The sequence below is a fragment of the Gavialis gangeticus genome, unplaced genomic scaffold, assembly GCF_001723915.1.
Source record: "Gavialis gangeticus isolate Ggan-Ray unplaced genomic scaffold, GavGan_comp1, whole genome shotgun sequence".
NCBI lineage: Eukaryota > Metazoa > Chordata > Crocodylia > Gavialidae > Gavialis > Gavialis gangeticus.
In genome coordinates this window covers 37,546,278-37,564,725 of record NW_017729027.1, presented here as the reverse complement: position 1 = coordinate 37,564,725, position 18,448 = coordinate 37,546,278, and the positions used below count along the sequence as shown (strand labels likewise).

General features: G+C 40.1%; 1 protein-coding gene across 4 annotated transcripts in view; it reads left to right on the top strand.

The window, feature by feature from the left end:
* FBXO9 (F-box protein 9) overlaps positions 1-18,448 on the top strand; it is a 45,937-nt gene that overhangs the window by 15,201 nt on the left and 12,288 nt on the right. For 3 of the 4 annotated variants that reach the window (XM_019520576.1, XM_019520578.1, XM_019520579.1), the window contains exons 4-8: positions 8,637-8,736; positions 11,231-11,361; positions 14,554-14,668; positions 15,659-15,777; positions 16,019-16,109. In XM_019520576.1, the coding sequence (XP_019376121.1) occupies positions 8,637-8,736; positions 11,231-11,361; positions 14,554-14,668; positions 15,659-15,777; positions 16,019-16,109 (556 nt within the window). The remainder of the gene's footprint in view (positions 1-8,636; positions 8,737-11,230; positions 11,362-14,553; positions 14,669-15,658; positions 15,778-16,018; positions 16,110-18,448) is intronic. The other variant, XM_019520575.1, reaches the window with a different exon arrangement.

Genomic DNA, 18,448 nt, shown 5'->3' with positions numbered 1-18,448 from the left:
GTGTCCTTCTGCTCTGCCCTCACACCATGCACACACAAATAAGTAGTTACTTGGATATACAGGATGTTTCTATAGTTAAGTGAGTGAAAGGTAAGAGTTGGTATTTTCCAGGAGGTAACTGAAATGGGACCTAGATTTTCTTTCTATTTCCATGCTAGTCTAAGCTGGAAACAGTCCCCAGACATGCCAGGACTCTAGTTTTTCATATTCAGTAGGTTTTTGCCTTTTAAAGGCTCAGTCTTAGACCGGTTTCATTGTATTTGTACTGCCAAGCTGAGAAGTAGCATAAAATCACCTGACATCGGGCAAGGAAATTTTCATTCTTTAGCACTAGCCGTACCTATTTTCAGTGTAACCAAATGCATTTTTCCTGGGCACTTTTCCTGCTGCCCTAATAGCAAATCTGATGATCTTGTTTCTGTTGCTCTTTCATTGCATCTGCAATTTGGCAAGAACTGCATAGCATCTGCATGTCTTACAGTAAAGTGCCATTATGTGATGTTCAAAGCTTATGTGGGTACACTTACCTGATTAAAGTTAAATCTGTTAATATTAAACGTATCAAGTGTCTCCAAAAATTGAAGTTTCCCTTTTCAGGACAAAGAAGAATGAGACTGCCCTTTCACAGCCTGCTGCTGTTCCTGTTCCCTGTGGTACAAAAGTGGGAAAGAATTGACAAAATGCTTGTAGAAAGGGGATGTGTGTAGGCCCAGTTCAAAGTATTTACATATGCCTTAGTTCAAATGTTTAGTTCAGCTGAAGTCTGTGAGCTATTTTTCAGGTTGCTAGATTATGGCCTTGGAATTCCCTAGACCATGGATCACAGTTCCTGAAGACTCATATAGTAGTTTGAGGGTGAAAAGGCCTCATAGGGCATGTTAGTTAAAAACTTTGCATACAAAATATAAATTCAACTGATTAATCATAAATCATGTCCTAGAGGACTACCGTGTTGACTCATCTGAGAGCCCTTCAAACACTTTTTGTTATATACATTGTGATGAGACAGAAAACAAGCTGCACAAGCATCTGGATATATGTATATTCCTCACAAAACAGGACGAGTCTTGTTACTCTGCTGATATACAGCGAAGTGCACTCCACCTGTTAGATGTCATATACTTTTTGCACCTATGTTTCTGCTGCTTGGCCTGTGCACAATCACTCTGATTCTGATCTGTTGGCTTGCTGCCTAGGGCTCATGAACCTCGGCGGACTTCACTATCTTACAAGACCAGTCTGGTGCATGTGTGCAGAGCAGGTCTAATCCCACACAGTCTTACAGTTCATTCTCAGCTCACCAGTTAAAAATCAGTCTTCTGGGATGGAGAGAGACTAATTTTGAATCCTGACTGCAGTCTGTTTTGAAGCTTATAAGTGATTCCTACACGGGCTCTTATTCCTAAAACAATCTTAACCAGCAGGTTGTTCAGGATTCAGGGTAGGTCTTTCAGTCTATCCTGAAGATGTTTCACTTCATATAAATTTATACTGGGACCAAGGGAATCACTACAGCTTCATGTCCAAGGCACTTACCTGGAAAGGGAGATCCTGCTTACTCTCCCTATGCCAAGGATCATTTTGTTATTTTATGTGAAGTGTCACAGCTTTGCTGTAACAGGAAAAGTTAAGAGACACCCCAGAATACCAAAAAACTTAGAAGTTGGCAATTTCTGCTAGGAAGTAATACAGTCTCTGCTTTAAGAAAGTAGTGACATGTCCTTCTGGCTTGCTTGGCTGGAAAAAAAAATTTGCAGTCTGTCTTAAGCACCTAACTCCAGAAAAAGGTTCCCAACTGAATTTGGAATGCACAAAGGTTTCTCTGACCCAGAATTAAGTGCCCAACTGTGTTATAGACGTCTGGTTAGGCCCCATCCCTTCTCTTCAGCTGTTTAAGCCAGCCAGTAGGAAATGTTACGCCCTCTGCTGGATGGCTTCTCAGAATTTTTTTTAGGAGCTTAACTGTTGAGGAATTGTATATGGCAAACCACTGGGTTATAAATTCCACTAGGCAATGAAGCATCTCAAAGTTGAGTGTTAATTCCTGTGTTCCCTGTGCCGATTGAATGTTGCATCTGTCATTCAGTCTCTGGAGCTTGGTTCTAGCTACTGGGTAATTTGAAGACTGTTGGCTTAGAAAGCAAAAAAATTGTAGAGGTAAAAAGTGATTCAGCAACTTTGAAAGCTTCAAACTGGGAACGCTTCAGAACATATTGTACTTGGAATCATAGCCACAGTACACTATGTTCAGAAATTATCTCAGTTAGAAGCTTTCAAAAGTTGTAACAATATTTAGAACCCAAATATTTCTTACTGAAAGATGAACCATAAGCCTTGAAAAGTCAGCAAGAATTGATTTAAGTTGGCAGTATTTCATATACTTCCCAGCATCTTATTTAGTTCTACAAAACGAGCAACATAAGGCACAAGCAGCTACAGTAAACGGGAAGCTACAAAAAAAGCAGCATATCAAATAATTGCTCTGTTCTTTTTAAGTGGCTGACAAGTAGTCTCTGAAAGTTCAGGAAAAGCAATGAATTTAGGTAGTACTTGGGATTACCTGGCTTCGGTTTGATCCGTTGTAGAGTTTTGCACATGAAAAGCAGTAGCAAAAAGTAGGCAGCTTTTGAGGAGGTTCGTGTGTTGCAAACTCGTGACTGGTTCTATGGCACTGAGAGTGGCCAGATAACACACATCCAGAACATGGCATCTGTTACTCTTTGATAACTATTTTCCTATACAAAGCTGTTGCTGAGAGGACCTGAAGATACACTAATACTTTCACAGATCTGTTACAAGTAGTGAACTGCATTAAAAGCTATTGCTTGAATAGATTTTTTGCATTATTCTTAGAGAAGTTTCTTTATAGGAACTTTCACACTTTGGGAAGTTTTGCATTCTGTCTTATGACAACTAGCTCTTTGAATAAAATACTGTACTTACGTGCTTTCAGTTTCACTCTTAGATTGTAAGCAGTTTGGGGTAGGGGTTATTTTTAAATCTCAATCATTAATAAACTGCTGATATGAGTAATTTTTTTTGTAAGTCATATACTTGAGCTATGTTCTCCTCTAGGACAGAACTTTTCCATGCAGGGGTCAGAAGTGTGAGAACTGGGAAAAGACTGAGGTGCTTTGGAAGTGTCCAGGGATCTTTAATGTAAAACTGAGGTGCCTCCAGTGTTAGGGATAGCTGTATGGGCATTTTAGGACCACAATTTTGATTTTAAGTTAAACTTATTTTCCCCCTCTTGGAATAGGCTCCTAGATGGCTTGAAACTTACCAGCATTTCAGAGCCCCCCCCCCCTTTTTTTTTTAGATAGCTCATCAGTAAGTTCTGCATACTATCACAGCTCACTGAATTGCTGTATTAGGGTCCCACTCAGGCTACTGCTTATCTGAGGTGGCACCTCCCCCTTTTTTCCCAGGTCACTGGGATGCTACTTTGTGAGGAACTGTTTCTCTTTTTGATGCTGGGACCTTGCATTGTAAATGCCCTACAACCTGGGCTGACCCCCTCCAGACATGTGAGACCTTTAGTTCTGTGGCTTGTGGCTTTCAGTTTACCTATCCAGGAACATATGATAGCTGAAGCACATAACACAGGTTTTGCCAAAGTGATTCAAAAGCTGTGGCACCTTGGACCAGTAATTTTTACCTTTGGCCTACAAGCAACATTTGAGCAGGCAACATTGGAAACACCAGCACTTTACTCAGTCAGCTTGAACAAGTGTTCTGTGTAGAAAGAAATGTGTCCTGTGTCTACAGCTCTCCTGCTTTCTCATTTTGGTAATAATCTTCTTACACCTTAATTACACCCTTCTTAACACCAACCGTCGTGGCTCTCTGTACCCAACAGACCTCTTTTTCTAATTTTGTCTAATGCAGTCAGAGCAGAGTTATAAAAATCCAAAGCAGACCTCTGTTGCATGCATTGAGAGATAAGTAGGTTTCAGTTACAGTTACAACTGGCATCAAGAGCCAGGACCTGGAAGAAGCCCCTTGAGTAGGGAGAGATGATGCAGGGGCTTGTATCTGTTGCCCTACCAAAGAATTTGGCATCTTCTCTGGATGAAGCTGTCATGTCAGCCCCATCAACAGCCAGCTATTAAAATCTTCTGGGACTTTTTCTTGAGAAGGACTGAAACCTTAGATATGAGAGCATGTACGGACTCTTAAATTCTCAGCTTTCCAGTGCCATTGCGAATTGCCAGTGCTCCTATTAAACATGAACTACAAGAAAAAATTACTTACTCCATCTCAGCGCAAATAACTTTAAGAAGTGGGATAAATTCCGCTGTAGTGAAAGTTTGCCTATCAGAGAACAGATTCCTCTTACAGGATAGACAGGTGACTGGAATAAAGCATGTTAACAAAAGTCAGGGACTTTCTGCAGAACATTTCATAAGTGAAAGTTAAGCTGTTCTGATTTAGTTTTGACTACTATGTAGTCACTGAAAGCATACAAACTTGCTTGTTTTTTAGTTAAGTCTTCATGCCCTGTTATTGTTTTAATATGCTAGTTTGTCCATAACTTTACTTCATTACTAAAAGAATTCTAAAGGGATAAGGACTAGCTTCACACTTGTAGTATTAGGGCTTGAATGCAATAAGGGTGTCAGACCTCACCAAAGACCAGCACAAATCTACACCCCACCCATCCCCCTACAAAGTCTATTATTAAGTATCCTTTTATGTCCCCATGGTGCTGAACTAGTGGCCGCATCCTGGCTGCCTGAAGTGAGGTACCAAACTTCTAGAGGAGATGTGAGCTTAAGATATTTGTGCTCAAAGTCCATGGGCTGAATTTGGCCCAGAGCCAGTCATCTGGGGCTTCCCATTGGTCTAAAAATTTGGGATACAGATCAAACTGGCTCATGGCCCTGTACCCAGCCTGCAGGGTTAGCCTGTGGGCCCAGCTCAGTTCAAGGGGCTGGCCCCACGCTGATCATGCATACCAGATTCACCCTGCAGACCAGCCACGTGCTACTCCTCTGACCTATGCATCTGGAAAAGTTGACCACTGCTGGCTGAAGGCAATTGCTAGGTATTTTCCTTCTGTAGTAAAATGGAAACCTCTATCTCTTCCCATGAATTCTTCTAATCCCCAGCATGACTGAGCATAGCCAGGTCTCCCCTGGCTTTGGCATGCCCCTAGATGCCAACAGTTAAAGGACTTTTACTGCCAGATCTTGTTACAGATACAGTTAGCTCCTGGACTACTTATGTCTGTCACAAGATTGGGGTCAGGTGTTTTATTCAGACCTCAAGTTGTTGCTCTTGACCTGGCTGTGGGTTAGATAAGCTCCCTAGAAGGGTATGGCTTCTCATAAATTCAATAAATCCTAGGAGCAAAAACACACCGCACCACTATCCATGGTGCCCTTTCAAATGGAAAAAAAGATTCTTGAGAATCAGTTTCCTGTGGCCTAGACCCAGTGCAGGAGTTCATACTGAAGGATTCAACTTTTTGATGGTAGTTAAAACATGGATTTTTCTTCAGCACCACATGGCAGCACCACATGATGTGTGTGCATCATTCACCGATACTGTCAGTTTCTGCTCTCTCATTCAAAAGTATTCAGGATGCACAAGGGCTTTTTGCATACATATCCACCAATTTGAGAACTGGCTCCAACAGAAAATTTCACATCAACATTCTAGTTGCCCTTAAACATTTAAAGAATCTTTAAATGGCCGTCAGCTCAACCAAAAGGATGAACACTTCAGGGATTTGTGGCTGGCAGAACCTCATATACCCAGATACACAAGATGGTTTCTGGGTATTAACTTAGCTTCGTTCTTCACAAGAACAAATTGTGAGCAAGGACAGGAGCTATGCTCTGCACCTATCCAGAGTCCTTTAGTATTATACTGATGTAGTTGGATCTCAAAAACCTCTCCTAATATGCACCGTGCACACCCCCCTGTTTTGTATCTGCTGCTCAAAGATGTTATTGCACTGTGATAGCACTTTGAGTGACATGGTTTGAGTAGGCGGACACAATGAGTATAAAAAAATACAATGAATAGCATCAGCCTGGTAAGCAAGTTGACAGTGGGGATAGGTCCAAAATCTTCCAAAAATTATGGCTCTTTTATGCTGACATAGTAAAGATGTGAACAGTTAAACAATTAATAGTTAGCCAATAAGCCCAGTGATAACTGGATGTAGCTTACCGGTTATCATTTAGCATGGGGCAGGGTGTAGTCTAGTAGGGTGGGGGGGAAGGAAAGCTGTGCAGTGCCCCAGCAGGAACCAGAAGGCAGCAGGGCAGGTGGGAGAGAGGAAGGGGAGGGGGGACTAGTACCTATAACTAGGCTCCATGGGCCCTGGGGTAGTTGCAGGCTCTGTACCACCTGCCAATTTGCAGAGCTGCAGGCTGCAGCACTTGTCCCTATGCCTGGCCAGATACAGTACTTTCTGTTGCTGTAGCAGGTGCTACTGGAGGTGCTTGTATACAGCCCTACCTATCCTGGACCTACAGCTGCTGTAGGGCCTGGCAGGAGCTAGGATGATGCAAGGGGGCATGGGATGGCACCCCCAGGCCTGTGATTTAGCCCTATGGCTACACCCACGCCCAGAGAGGACCCAACCAGTTTGTTTTGAGGCATAGCCCTAGGGAACCACTGAGTCCCTGTTGCATGGAGTGGGGTTGGAAGCACTCCACTGGTTCTGGGCCAGAGCAGCCCCACATGGACCAGGCTGGGGGTTGCAATACCAATTAATTGTTTAACCTTTGTAATTACAACAGGTTAAATAGCCTTCCCATGTATGAGAGTGGGAAAGTAGCATGCAGCATTGGCTGAAATGGGTGGGGATCAGCCCCATGTGGAGCATGACAGGTAGCCACAGGCTGGGCCAGCTACAATTAATTTGTGGGCACCTGCCTTTGGGGTGGATGAAATAGCCTGGTGGGCTGCATCCTGATTGCAGGCCATATTTTATCCATCCCTGATCTAAGCTGTCTTTATTCATTCAATCTCAGTACATCATTAATTTAACTTGTTTTAGGTTTTTGTTATCTTGTTCAGCACAGAGCTTAATAGGCAGGTATGATGCATCACTACCCTACATTTCCCTATTTAGTTCCAGCAGCTACAGCTCACTCACATACCATCTCTTTAGGAGGCTTCACTAACTTAACCCAAAAAGGCCTGCGTCTTGTCCAGGCTTTTTTCACCCTTCAGTCAAAATAGGTTTAGCTGGATGTAATTACTTTTACCAACTCTTAAGGCTCATTCCACCAGAGCTCAAGGGACATCCTCTTGCTTCTAAAATCTACACGGCAGTTAGGTACAACAGCCTGTGTATATACAAGAAAGATCATTCACTTGATTTGGTGAATTTCAGTAGAAGTTTGTGTGTATACTAGATTTGGGAGATTCAGTAAAAGTGGGTGTGTCAATAGGCTCTCAGTATGTCCCCCAAATGTCATAACGTATCTTGAGAGAATGCTGTTTGCCAGTCACCTTCAATGAGATTCTAAAACCTGCTTTTATGAGTCTTCAGCACACACAAGCTTCTGCTTTGAGGAAACAGCGGGAGGGATTTGGCCACTGACACATGTGCATGTCCCTGAAGGGTTGAGTTGGATTGCACATGCCCCTGCAACGGGATCCACAATGGTTACACTTGCTGAACTGTGGTTACAATAGGTTAGATAACTATTCTTTCTATGTGCCAGCGTGATTTTCCCATCTAGTTCAGAGACTATTGCTATGAGCCTTGAGTTAGTGGATTCTACTGATTTTAGACATCCATTTTCTCTGGGTACTACAAACAGAAGGGAGTACTCTCTGTTCACCTGCCAATCCTGAAATCTTTTACCTGCTGAAGAGGAGAGAGAGAAGCAAAGGCCGTCTTGAAATTTCCATCGGTTTCCTTGCTCCTTCTGCACTTTTGAGTGAAACCTCCTTAGTGCCTTTCCTTGCCTACTTTCATGGTTATTCCTCTGCCAGTCAGCAATAGTGAAGTTGATTTACTTCATATGCATGTCCCTAATGTCAAGAAAGCACTGAATAGCACCCATCTTCACTCTGCTGCAGTTTTCTAATATTCCGAACATCTGAAAGCATCAGCTACTGGAAGCCCATAGTGTATATCACTGTCCCTCTACTCATGCTCTGTTCATATTTGGAAAAGTGTTGCAATCCTGTAGCTTAGCATCCAAGATAAGATTTGTGGGTGCTCAGTAACTTTGAAAATAAAATGAGGCCTTTGTAAAATAAGAATGTACAACTTAGTTCATCCATTTTGGTTAACATCATGGCTCATTTTTAGCCATAGAATTGATTCTGTACATGCTGATAGCTTTCATAGATGTGAACGTTCTTCTTCAAGTGTGCACATAGCTTTTCAAGCCCTGAAAATTAAAATACTTGGCAAGGCTGTCTTCCCTGCTAAAATTTAGTTTAGCATGTTAATCAGTTTAGTTTTAAGTTGTTTAGTAAACATACTACTAGCCAGGAAGGTATGGGAGTTAATGTTGCTCCACTCTGCATCCTGAAGCTTGGCTTTATTTTAGCTGTAATTGTTGCAGTTTGCTACAAACACTCTGTCAAGCAACCCAATGTTGATAGCTACAGTGGGCATTAAACAAGTTTCAGATAATAAATATTATCTTTATTTTCAGCCATCAAGTTTTATCGTCTAGCCATGCAACTTGTACCTGATATAGAGTTTAAGATCACCTATACACGGTCGCCAGACAGTGATGGAATTGGAAAGAGGTAGTAAGTATGAGAGTGTGCTGTTGAGGATCAGACTTAGGTATTTTATTTCTAGTGCACATATACTCGCTATAGTGCCACCCATGTGTTTATAAAGTTAGCAAAAGCTTGAAAAACAGCTCTGTTTAATTTATTTTAGTACTATAGAAGGTTCTGTAGATCCTTTAATAGGCATAGGAGCCATTAAAGAAGAAGTGATGTGAGGGTCAGTGTTTAATGCTTTTAGAGTCAAGTAAAAAAAAACAAAAAACCAAAAACTTATCCCAAATGATTAAAATGGCTTAGTAAACAGTAGTGATTTGGGAATTTAAACATGTAACACCCATTTTATTACTTTGTATTTTACATTTCAGATTTGTCAGTTGTACAGCTAAGTCTTTAGGTTAGTACAAGTTACGCTAATTTTTTTTAAGGCACTCTATATTATCAGATAGAGTTAGTCTTCACAGTAGCAGTTTACACAAATACATCAGAGAAGGGGTAGTTAACTTTTGACCTTAGTATCTCTCTGCTTGTGTTGGAGTTGGATGGACAGGCCCTAAGACTCCACCACCACTACTGTTTCTCCCCATGGTAGCACAGGGAGAGCACCTGCAGCAAAGCATCCTTCATCTGAATACTACCAAAGCCCCACATCCACAAGCTGTATCCAGAGGTTCTGGAGGTCAGATCCAGTCTGCAGCATAAGTTGATGACCCCTTCATTAGAAGTACTGTATTTGAGCTACCACAACCACAGCATGAAATATCTTTTTGAGCAATTGGATTACCAACCGAGGAGTTGTGATTTGAACTGCTCTGTCCTCATAATTAGCTCCAATATCAGCAACCCTTGAGCTGATATTGGAACTAACCCTTGAGCTGATGTTGGAGCTACCCTTTCAGACTAGTTTGTCCCAAACTAGGGTAAAAGCTAGGTAGATTACACTTAAACCAGCACTTACCTCAGCTAGGGTGTGTGTGAACAGGAGTTAAGTTGGGGGAAGAGCCCCAAGTTATAGCTTGAGCCAACAGGAAAAAACCCATAGAAGATTCTGTTCTTGTAGGCAGGTACTGATACAGCTGAGAAGCATCCTTACAAAAAAGAGGAAATAGAAGAGCTCAGGTGCTTTTATGGGTATCTAAGTTAGTATTCTTACTATAATATTGAATGCCTTGCCAGCACAAGCTGTTTAGTACAGATCCACAAAGTAGGAACGTGCTTGGTTGCAGAGTCTTATAACGTCTTTAGAATCCTCACCTTTACCCAGTTATTCACCTTTATTTCTTTCGATCTAGTGCCAACTATGTAAGCTTCTTAAATAATTTTTAGTAGCTCATCCCTGACTCCAGGTGGAGCCAGCTTCCTCCACTTCCCCCCTTATGTTTTATAAAAGTGCTATAATTTTAACTGATTGAATAGCAATACAGCTATTAGTATTTCTGCTTTCTAAACTGAAAACATGTACATATTCTCTACATCATTGCAAGGGAAAGAGCTACATTTAACTAAAATGCATTGTAGACTTGGCTCTCTCTCCTGCTAATGCAAGGTGAGTCGCAACTGTTTTATCAATTTTCCCTCTCTTGCATGGCAGTATGTTATTGTGGTTTAAGGTGGCTTTCTTTTAAAAATATTTTAAGAGCCTTTTACCAACTCTGTAGCTATATAGAGATCTCCCCCCAAGTTTTCCTAATTAAACTTTCTTATAGCACAACCAAGCTAAAAGAGAAATAAAAGTAATTCCCTGAAATTCTTGCACCTGTGCTATTTTGACAGCCATCTTCTTAAGTTAAGAAGAGCCATGTGTGAGTGGTTACTTGCATTCATCTGTGTAGGACAGCCTCATTATAAAGAACCCAGATTGAATCTTTGGATTTCATTAATGTTTTTCAGTGTATTAGGAATGTCTATTTACTAATGAATAGTAATTAGTCTCTACTGCAATCTTGTTTACTAACAATTTACACTTTAGTATGTTTAATGGCCCGTTGCTGAACAAGACTTGTCAAATCATTTCTTCTGGGGGATAGGTGGTGAGGAAATCCGTAAAAGGGTACTGTTAGCTCATACAAATGGTCAAAAAATTCCTTAGGTGCTTTAAATGCCACCTTGAGTTATGTGTTATAAAAGTTTAACTTTCTACTAGTATTGCTGCTATTTTTTGCAGATGGATGATCTTGGAGAACCAACAATAGTTTCCTATTTGCCTCTCATGTTCTAGCACAGTTCTTCAGTGACTGCTTTGCAAAAGCTGCAGGTGAACATGTCAGTTTGAAAAAAGAAACGGTTTAGTTTTGAATGTTTCAATTACTGTCAAACTCCTGTTTTAGCAAAACCTAAACAAACTGCATTGGATATCTGAGATTTAATTTAAAGGGAAATTAGATTTGGATTAAAAACTCTTAAATACAAATCAGAAATACTTAGGAAAAAAGTCAGTTTGAAGAGTAAATAAGTATATTGATTATGTTTTATTCCAGTCTTATGTTTTGTTTGTTTTTTCTCCTTTCTGTAGCATTGAGGATAATGAAGATGATGGCAAGATGGCTGATCTTTTGTCCTATTTCCAGCAGCAGCTCACTCTTCAGGAATTTTCAGTCAAACTTTGTCAGCCTGAGCTTGATGTCAGTCAGACTCATATCTCAGGTGTGAGATCTGTTATGTAACAGATACATGTAACATAACATTGTAGAGGAGAAATGTTTGGAGATATTTAAACCCAACTTCATTAGACCATTCCTTGTAAAATGTACATTTGCCTTACTAGTAAGTGATTTAAAGTATCTAGTTGATCATTATTATAACTAGAAATATTGCAAAAATGCATATCAACTGGTTAAATATCTCTTCATTCATGTCCTGTCTCAGTGCTGAAAGCTACTTACTCTGGGCAGATGTTATATAGAGCACCTCAAAGGATCAGAGCCACACTTTGAAATTTGTTTATTTCAAGTGATGTATCTTTGGAACCAGCCAGTTATCAGTCTTGAGAAGGACAGAATTTGTTTAGAGACGTGGAATAGTTCCTTTTTTCCTGGCATATATTAGTCTGCTACAGTTTCATAAGTATGAATAAAAGTGGCTTGTGTTACGGAATACTATATATTTTACATCTGGTGGTGTAGTGTTTCTGATTCTTTTTATCAAATAAATGTTTTCATAGTTGTTTATAAATGAATACATTCATACACAGATTAAAATACTGTATCCAAGGGACCTTTTTTATATTACCAAGCATATTTGAGTGCTTCCAATCTTAAAATGAAAATAATTTGGGAGGGATCTATTTTGCACAGGGCAAGCATGTGTTCTCTGAAAATCAGGCCCCTATACAATATTCTGTATGGTCCTTATAATCACAAGTCACTTTTCAGAATCTTGGCATGATTTCTTCCTCATCTTCTCAAGGAAGCAAAACAAACCTATATAATCTCTCCAGGTCAAGCACAAGGAAAACAGAACTTCATTAAAACTATGGCACTGTTTGTATCATCATCATCTTTCACTCAGACAATTTGGAAAAACAGTTTCTTTTCCAGATGTTCTTGTGCAAAGGTATCAAGAAGTTGTTTGCCTGTATCAGAAAACTGACTATCAGGAATTTCAGGCTTAATCAGAGGAGGGCTGAAAGCTATTTCCCCTTTAGTCTTTTTGCTGTTTTGCTATTATTCTGTTTTGCGGTGCTAGTTAGACTGAAGTCACTTCATCAGGTGGTATGGTCACTGTTGGTCACTTCCACAGCAGTTACATACCCCTTAAGCCCTTGATTAGAAAGTAGCAAGGATGTGGGAAAGAAAGGAATCTGCTGTATGGTTGACCCACCTGATATCCTGTGATCTTTTTTTTTTGTTAATAGCATTAGCACCCAAAGCTAGACTCAGAATCTAAATGAACTACATACTGTATAACTACATTAGAGCTGTCTAACATGGCTCCCTTACATTCACTTTTATATAATGGCAACAAACATCATCTTCCATTACTGGTGTGTGGTATACAGAAGGGAATGAGAATGGGACAAAGAGTGAGAGGACACTGAAATAATCAAAGATGACAGTAGCATACAGTGTTTTGAAGTATTGGTTAATTCTTGATGCAGAATAGCAGAGGCATTTAATTGATGTAGAGGATTTATTTCCTACCAAGTGCATAATGATTGTGGTATGTGGGTATTTCTTTACACAAGTACATTTTTTCACCAGAAATTTCACATATGCAGTTTAGTTAAAGAAAACATTGTGTAGGGGCCATGGTCTAAAATAAAAGCTTTATGTGAAGATGTTCTTTGTGATAGAGAAAGCAGAAATAAAATCTAATGAAATGCAAAACTAGCATTAGTGCACTATTATTCCTGTAAAATTATGAATAAATAAATATGAAAAAACTGAAGTTAACATTACTGTAGAAGCTTTATTTCACTGTTGTATATCATACAGAGTCATCCATGCATGTAGATTTAACGTAATCAGTGACATTAAGGAAGACAGTAACACTTCATATATGAACAAGACTGCATTTACAATTATAAGAAGATATTTGCATTTCTAGATGTTTTGTCAATTGTATTATGCAAGTCTTAACAGGGTATTTTCAGGTGGAGGGAATGGATGGAGGCAGGTTATAGGCCTTAAACTAGAGAATAAAATAAGTACCTAGTTTCAAAATCTTGGCTGATTGGAAATATTCCATCATTTACCATCTCTGTTGTTATACTTTACTGAAAGCAATTTTATAGCATGTTTATGTGTATCTGTAGCTATCATCTGTACTGCAATATCAGATTGATAGTTGCTAGCATGAGCAGGATTTTCTGAAGCATGCTACTAATGGTATTTACAAAAGTACCATCTACTGTATTAAGATATAATTTTCCAAATGCAGGGAAGGCATGATTCCTGTGCTGAATTTAAATATCCAAGGTCCTGATGGCTATATGAAATAATCTTGTGTCAGAACAATCAGCGTCCTCCCCCTTCCCTTCCACCCACCCTATGGGAAAATTCCAACTAAAAGAATTTTTTCTCTTCTAGAAAGCAATTAGTGTGCGAGAGTATTTTAAAATTTGGTAAAAAAAATGTGCAGCCTTAAGTACAGAATCTGTTAGTGGTGGCTACTGCTATACCCTTTGTACTTTGCCAGGTGTTATCATTAGAGGAGTTCTCAGCATTTTAGACCAAACAATTTACTTATTGCCTTAATAAGTAAATAAGGCGATAAGTAAAAGATGTGTATATATAAGAATTTTTCCTCCCACAGGCCATAGAAAGCAGCAGCTGTTAAAAGCCTATAGCAACACCTTCAGTATGCAGATATTGTACTAAAGATAATAGCTAGGTGAAACTGCAGAGAGAACCTAGGGAGGCAGAAAGCAATCAGGGCAATTGTTACGTAGCGTTTTCCATCCAAGCAATGATTTGGCTTAGTTTGTGATATCAGTGCATCACGTTTGATATAAGATGGTTGCATGGAACATGCAGTTGTTTAAATTATATGTTGTTTTATCAGCCGTTTTACATGTATAAGGAACTTATTATATGCTAACGCTTGTGGCTTTATAAAGTGAACTGATATAACAGTTGTTCCCTGAAACTACATGCTTTTATAATCTAAAACCATGCTATAAAATGCTTTCCTTTGATTTATAATATGATAATGTGAAATTTTGTACCATACTTTATGTAATTAGTAGACTATTCCCAGTCAAATGCCAGTGGACAATTGTTCTCTAATTACTTCTGGAAGACTAGGTTTTAGTTACTGCAAAAGATAGGGGTTAGAGAAATAAGTTCTTTGGCACTAATGTTACCTTCTGATCTTTTGATTATTTTCTGTTCACAGTGCTGCCTATGGAAGTACTAATGTACATTTTTCGATGGGTGGTTTCCAGTGACCTGGACCTACGGTCATTAGAACAATTATCTCTGGTCTGTAGAGGATTTTACATTTGTGCCAGGTACGGAAGAAACTTTTTTTTTCTGCAGTAAGATATTGTCTTCTGTTCTCAAGGTTCAAGAACAAAGAATCTTTCTCTGACCTAACAACCTAGTCTTTAATCCTATTCTTTAAAGTGGTTATTAAAAGAAAAATGTAGTCAAGAGACACTACTTATCATTTTTAGAAATTTGAAAATACCAGGTGGCAATTATTTCAATGTTGTTTATAAAAACATAACAAACAAAAAGGTAATCTCAGTACATTAACAGCATAAAATAATGTATATGCCCACATAAACAGTTTGAGTTGTCAAAGTATATGAAAGTCTACTAGACAGAGACCTCCTCTGAATTTGCAGATCAGATTATCCTGTGTTAATTTATTTTTCTATTAGGCTGCTGTATCTTTTGGTCTAAATTCTGCTTGCCTTACTCATGTAATCCCATATTAAAATGCTGACAATTCTAATTAGGTGCTTGAATACTTTACTGATAATTATGGCATAACTATCTGGATGAAGTATTTGGATGGACAAAGTACTTCTAATAGTGTTTGATTTTTGAATGAAGTTTGTAAGGACTCATCAGATCCATGACATTCCTGCAGGTGCCTCTATTTAGCCATCACAGTGCTTAGAAATTAAGTGCCTTTCCCCAGAAGAATGTTCCAAAGAGGCAGAATTAGGTGCTTAGCATCTACATGTAGTCAAGTAGCAACTCTTCATCAGTGTTGTGTCAGGATGACATATTGACGTTTGAGACCTCACTCAGATTGAATTGTGATGTTGTATTTTGGGAAGAGAAAATGGCTTTCTGACTTCTTCAAGGTTGTAAGTACTATCACTAGGTGAATTAGGAATTAAGAAATCTAAGCACCGAAGAAAACAGTTTTTACATGTGTCCCTACCCCATTCACCATTATATTATGAAAGTCTCTTTGTCTTCTTCATATTTTGATAGAATAGTTCAGCCACATGCACTTAACCTATGATTATTATTTTTCTTATTAGGGATCCTGAAATCTGGCGTCAGGCCTGTTTGAAAGTATGGGGCAGGAGCTGTAATAAACTTGTTCCCTATTCCTCTTGGAGGGAAATGTTTTTGGAAAGACCCCGTGTTCGATTTGATGGTAAGATTTATTTTTGGTAATTCCGTTCATGATTGTGCATATAAGACAACAAATGTTAGGCCATATCTGAATTCAGTTTTCTTTTGAATATTCAGAATGTCTTTAAAACGAATTCTTCCTCTTTAGATAACATGGTATAGCTGGAAACTTATAAATCCATAGTTTCCAAGCTTTTAAGTTTGTACGATTAAGGTTATATATATTTCAGGTTCTTACTTTCTTGTTCTTTCCACTTCTGTAGGTGTTTATATCAGCAAGACCACATACATACGTCAAGGAGAGCAGTCTCTCGATGGTTTCTATAGGGCATGGCACCAAGTGGAATATTACAGGTATAACTGTATTAAAGACAGGCATGCATTCCTATTGATAAGAATGTGTGAAATTCTTACCAGTGGAAAAATTGTCTGGGAGCTGTAGTGCTCTAGGTCTCTGGCAGGAGGGATACACAGGTGAGTTCTTCAGCTAAGGGACGCTGTCTGGGCCACCCCTGTCCATAGGGGAGCCCAGCACTTGACAGCCTGCCCTCTCCCTTGCTTGGGACGGGGGCAGGCTGTTAATAGGCAGCCCCCTGGTTTTTAAATTGTTGAGTGTGCAGCCCAGATGGGCTGCACATAGAGAGATTTAAAGCCAGGGGCATAGGGAAGCAGGGACAAGTAGAACCTCCCCCACCCTAATTCCCAGCTCCCCAGCTTCTAAACTGCTGGATGGCGCACACTGCATCAAAATCCTATAGAGCCAAATCTGGGAGAACCTGCCTGTCCCAGTTCCCAGCACTGCTGCCTTTAAAATTGCAGCCCCTGCCTCCAAGCTAGGTGGTACAGGCAGCTGGGGGAAGTCAGCAGGGTCCAGAATTCTGTTTCCTAATTCTGATGTTACCACCCCTCTTGCCCAGCTGGCAGTAGCTGCTGCCTTCCCCTCCTAGACCCATCCAGGAGGGAAGGGGAGCAGCGGGGCAAAGTCCCCAGCCCATTCCCCAAACTGGTTAGTCTTCAATCTAGGGAAGAGGTAGGGAGCATTGCCGTGCTGCTCCCCTCCAGGACTGGTTCAGGAGGGGACTGTACAGGTTTTTCTTGTGAAAGAGTTTCTCTCACAAGAAAGACCTTCCAGGTTAACACCTGAAAGATCTTTCTCCTGAAAGGGGCATGTTTCCCTCATGAGAAATTAAATGAACACTTGCTTGCTTGCAGTTTTCACTGGGAGAGCAGTGATGTCTTGTAGAAATGTAGCACTTGTGGCCTGAATGTGATGTCTCTAAGTACTTTCTAAGTACTGTCATTAATGTACTGCAAACATTAATTGTTCTGCTGAGTTTTGTGAAACTAGAGTTCACCTGTGCACTGTAGGTGTCTAAACACTCTTGTGTTTCCAAGATTGGGGCCTCAAGGAATAATAGAGCAGGTCGGTAGAGATGGGTGTAAAAACAAATTCCTTCATTTGCATCTCCTCTTCATGTGGCTGTAAATAGTGAAAGTTGCGCATGGAATTTTCCCTCTTCCCAAAATTATTCCTACCTTTAAGCATCCGTAGTAATAGTGCTTAGCAAAGGAAAGATCAGTGACTTAACAGGGATTAGCTTTATACCTATTCAGAATCATCTGGCAGCAGATTTAGACAGGATTTTTTTTTCAACCTGCTTAGATTTCTTAGATCATTTTACCCATTCACAGGGATACCTTTCCTAACCTACTGTATCTTCCCATTGTACTGGTCCCATAAACATGTTTTCTGTTGCAAGCTCTTCTGATTGGATAATATCTCAGTTCCAGGTTTCCACCAAATCCCTTGGTTAGCTGTATAATCTGAAAAATATCAGTGGGACTTTTGGAATCTTAACATCTCAATTCTGAGACTCAGGGTGCAGGTGCATTATCAAACACACGTTTTCATATTAACAGAACTTAAAATGTAATCACAGTCACCTCAGTAGATGCTGGGGGAGAGAAGTTTCCCCGAAGTGATTTCAGTTTCATTTTGATTTCTGGTTAGTAGTTCCTTTTCTAGATCCTTTATTTGATTAAAGAGGACACAAGGGGTGCATCTACATGAGGTACTGACTGTGCAGTAGCCTAATAATACTGCACAGTAACGTGTCACAGCACAGACAGTGCTAATATGCTACTGCACTGTATTATTAGGCTACTGTTCAATAGCATCGCTTAAAAGACTTTTGCTGGCATAAATGTGCAGTAACGACTGTGTAGCAGTGTCTCATGTAGACGCGCCCAAGCTCTCAGCTTCTGTCCCTGTGCAGAACTTAGTATGGTTTTGATCTTTTGGCATCTGATGACCTGTTTCTATGATTTTGGCAATATATGAATAAATCTATCCTACCTATACTTTCTTGAGATGGTCCCTATACAAGAAAGCATAAGATAAACTACAGTAAAATCCCTGTTATCCAGCATGAGTGGGGAATGAGGGGTGCCAGATATCTAAAAATGCCAGTTACCTGAGGAGCGCAGGTTTCCAGATGGATGCGGAGTAGGGAAGGCAGAGGAGGGTAGAGTGGTGGCGGAGGAATGTGGAGCAGGGCATGGGGGCTAGCAGCGGCCAGACACGGAGCAACAACCTCGCAGGGTGGTAGGGGGTGGCGGCGGCCACTGCGTGTGAGCTTCCCCCCACCCCGCCTTCAGCTGGCTGGCCGGAAATTCTAGTTAATAGAGTGTTC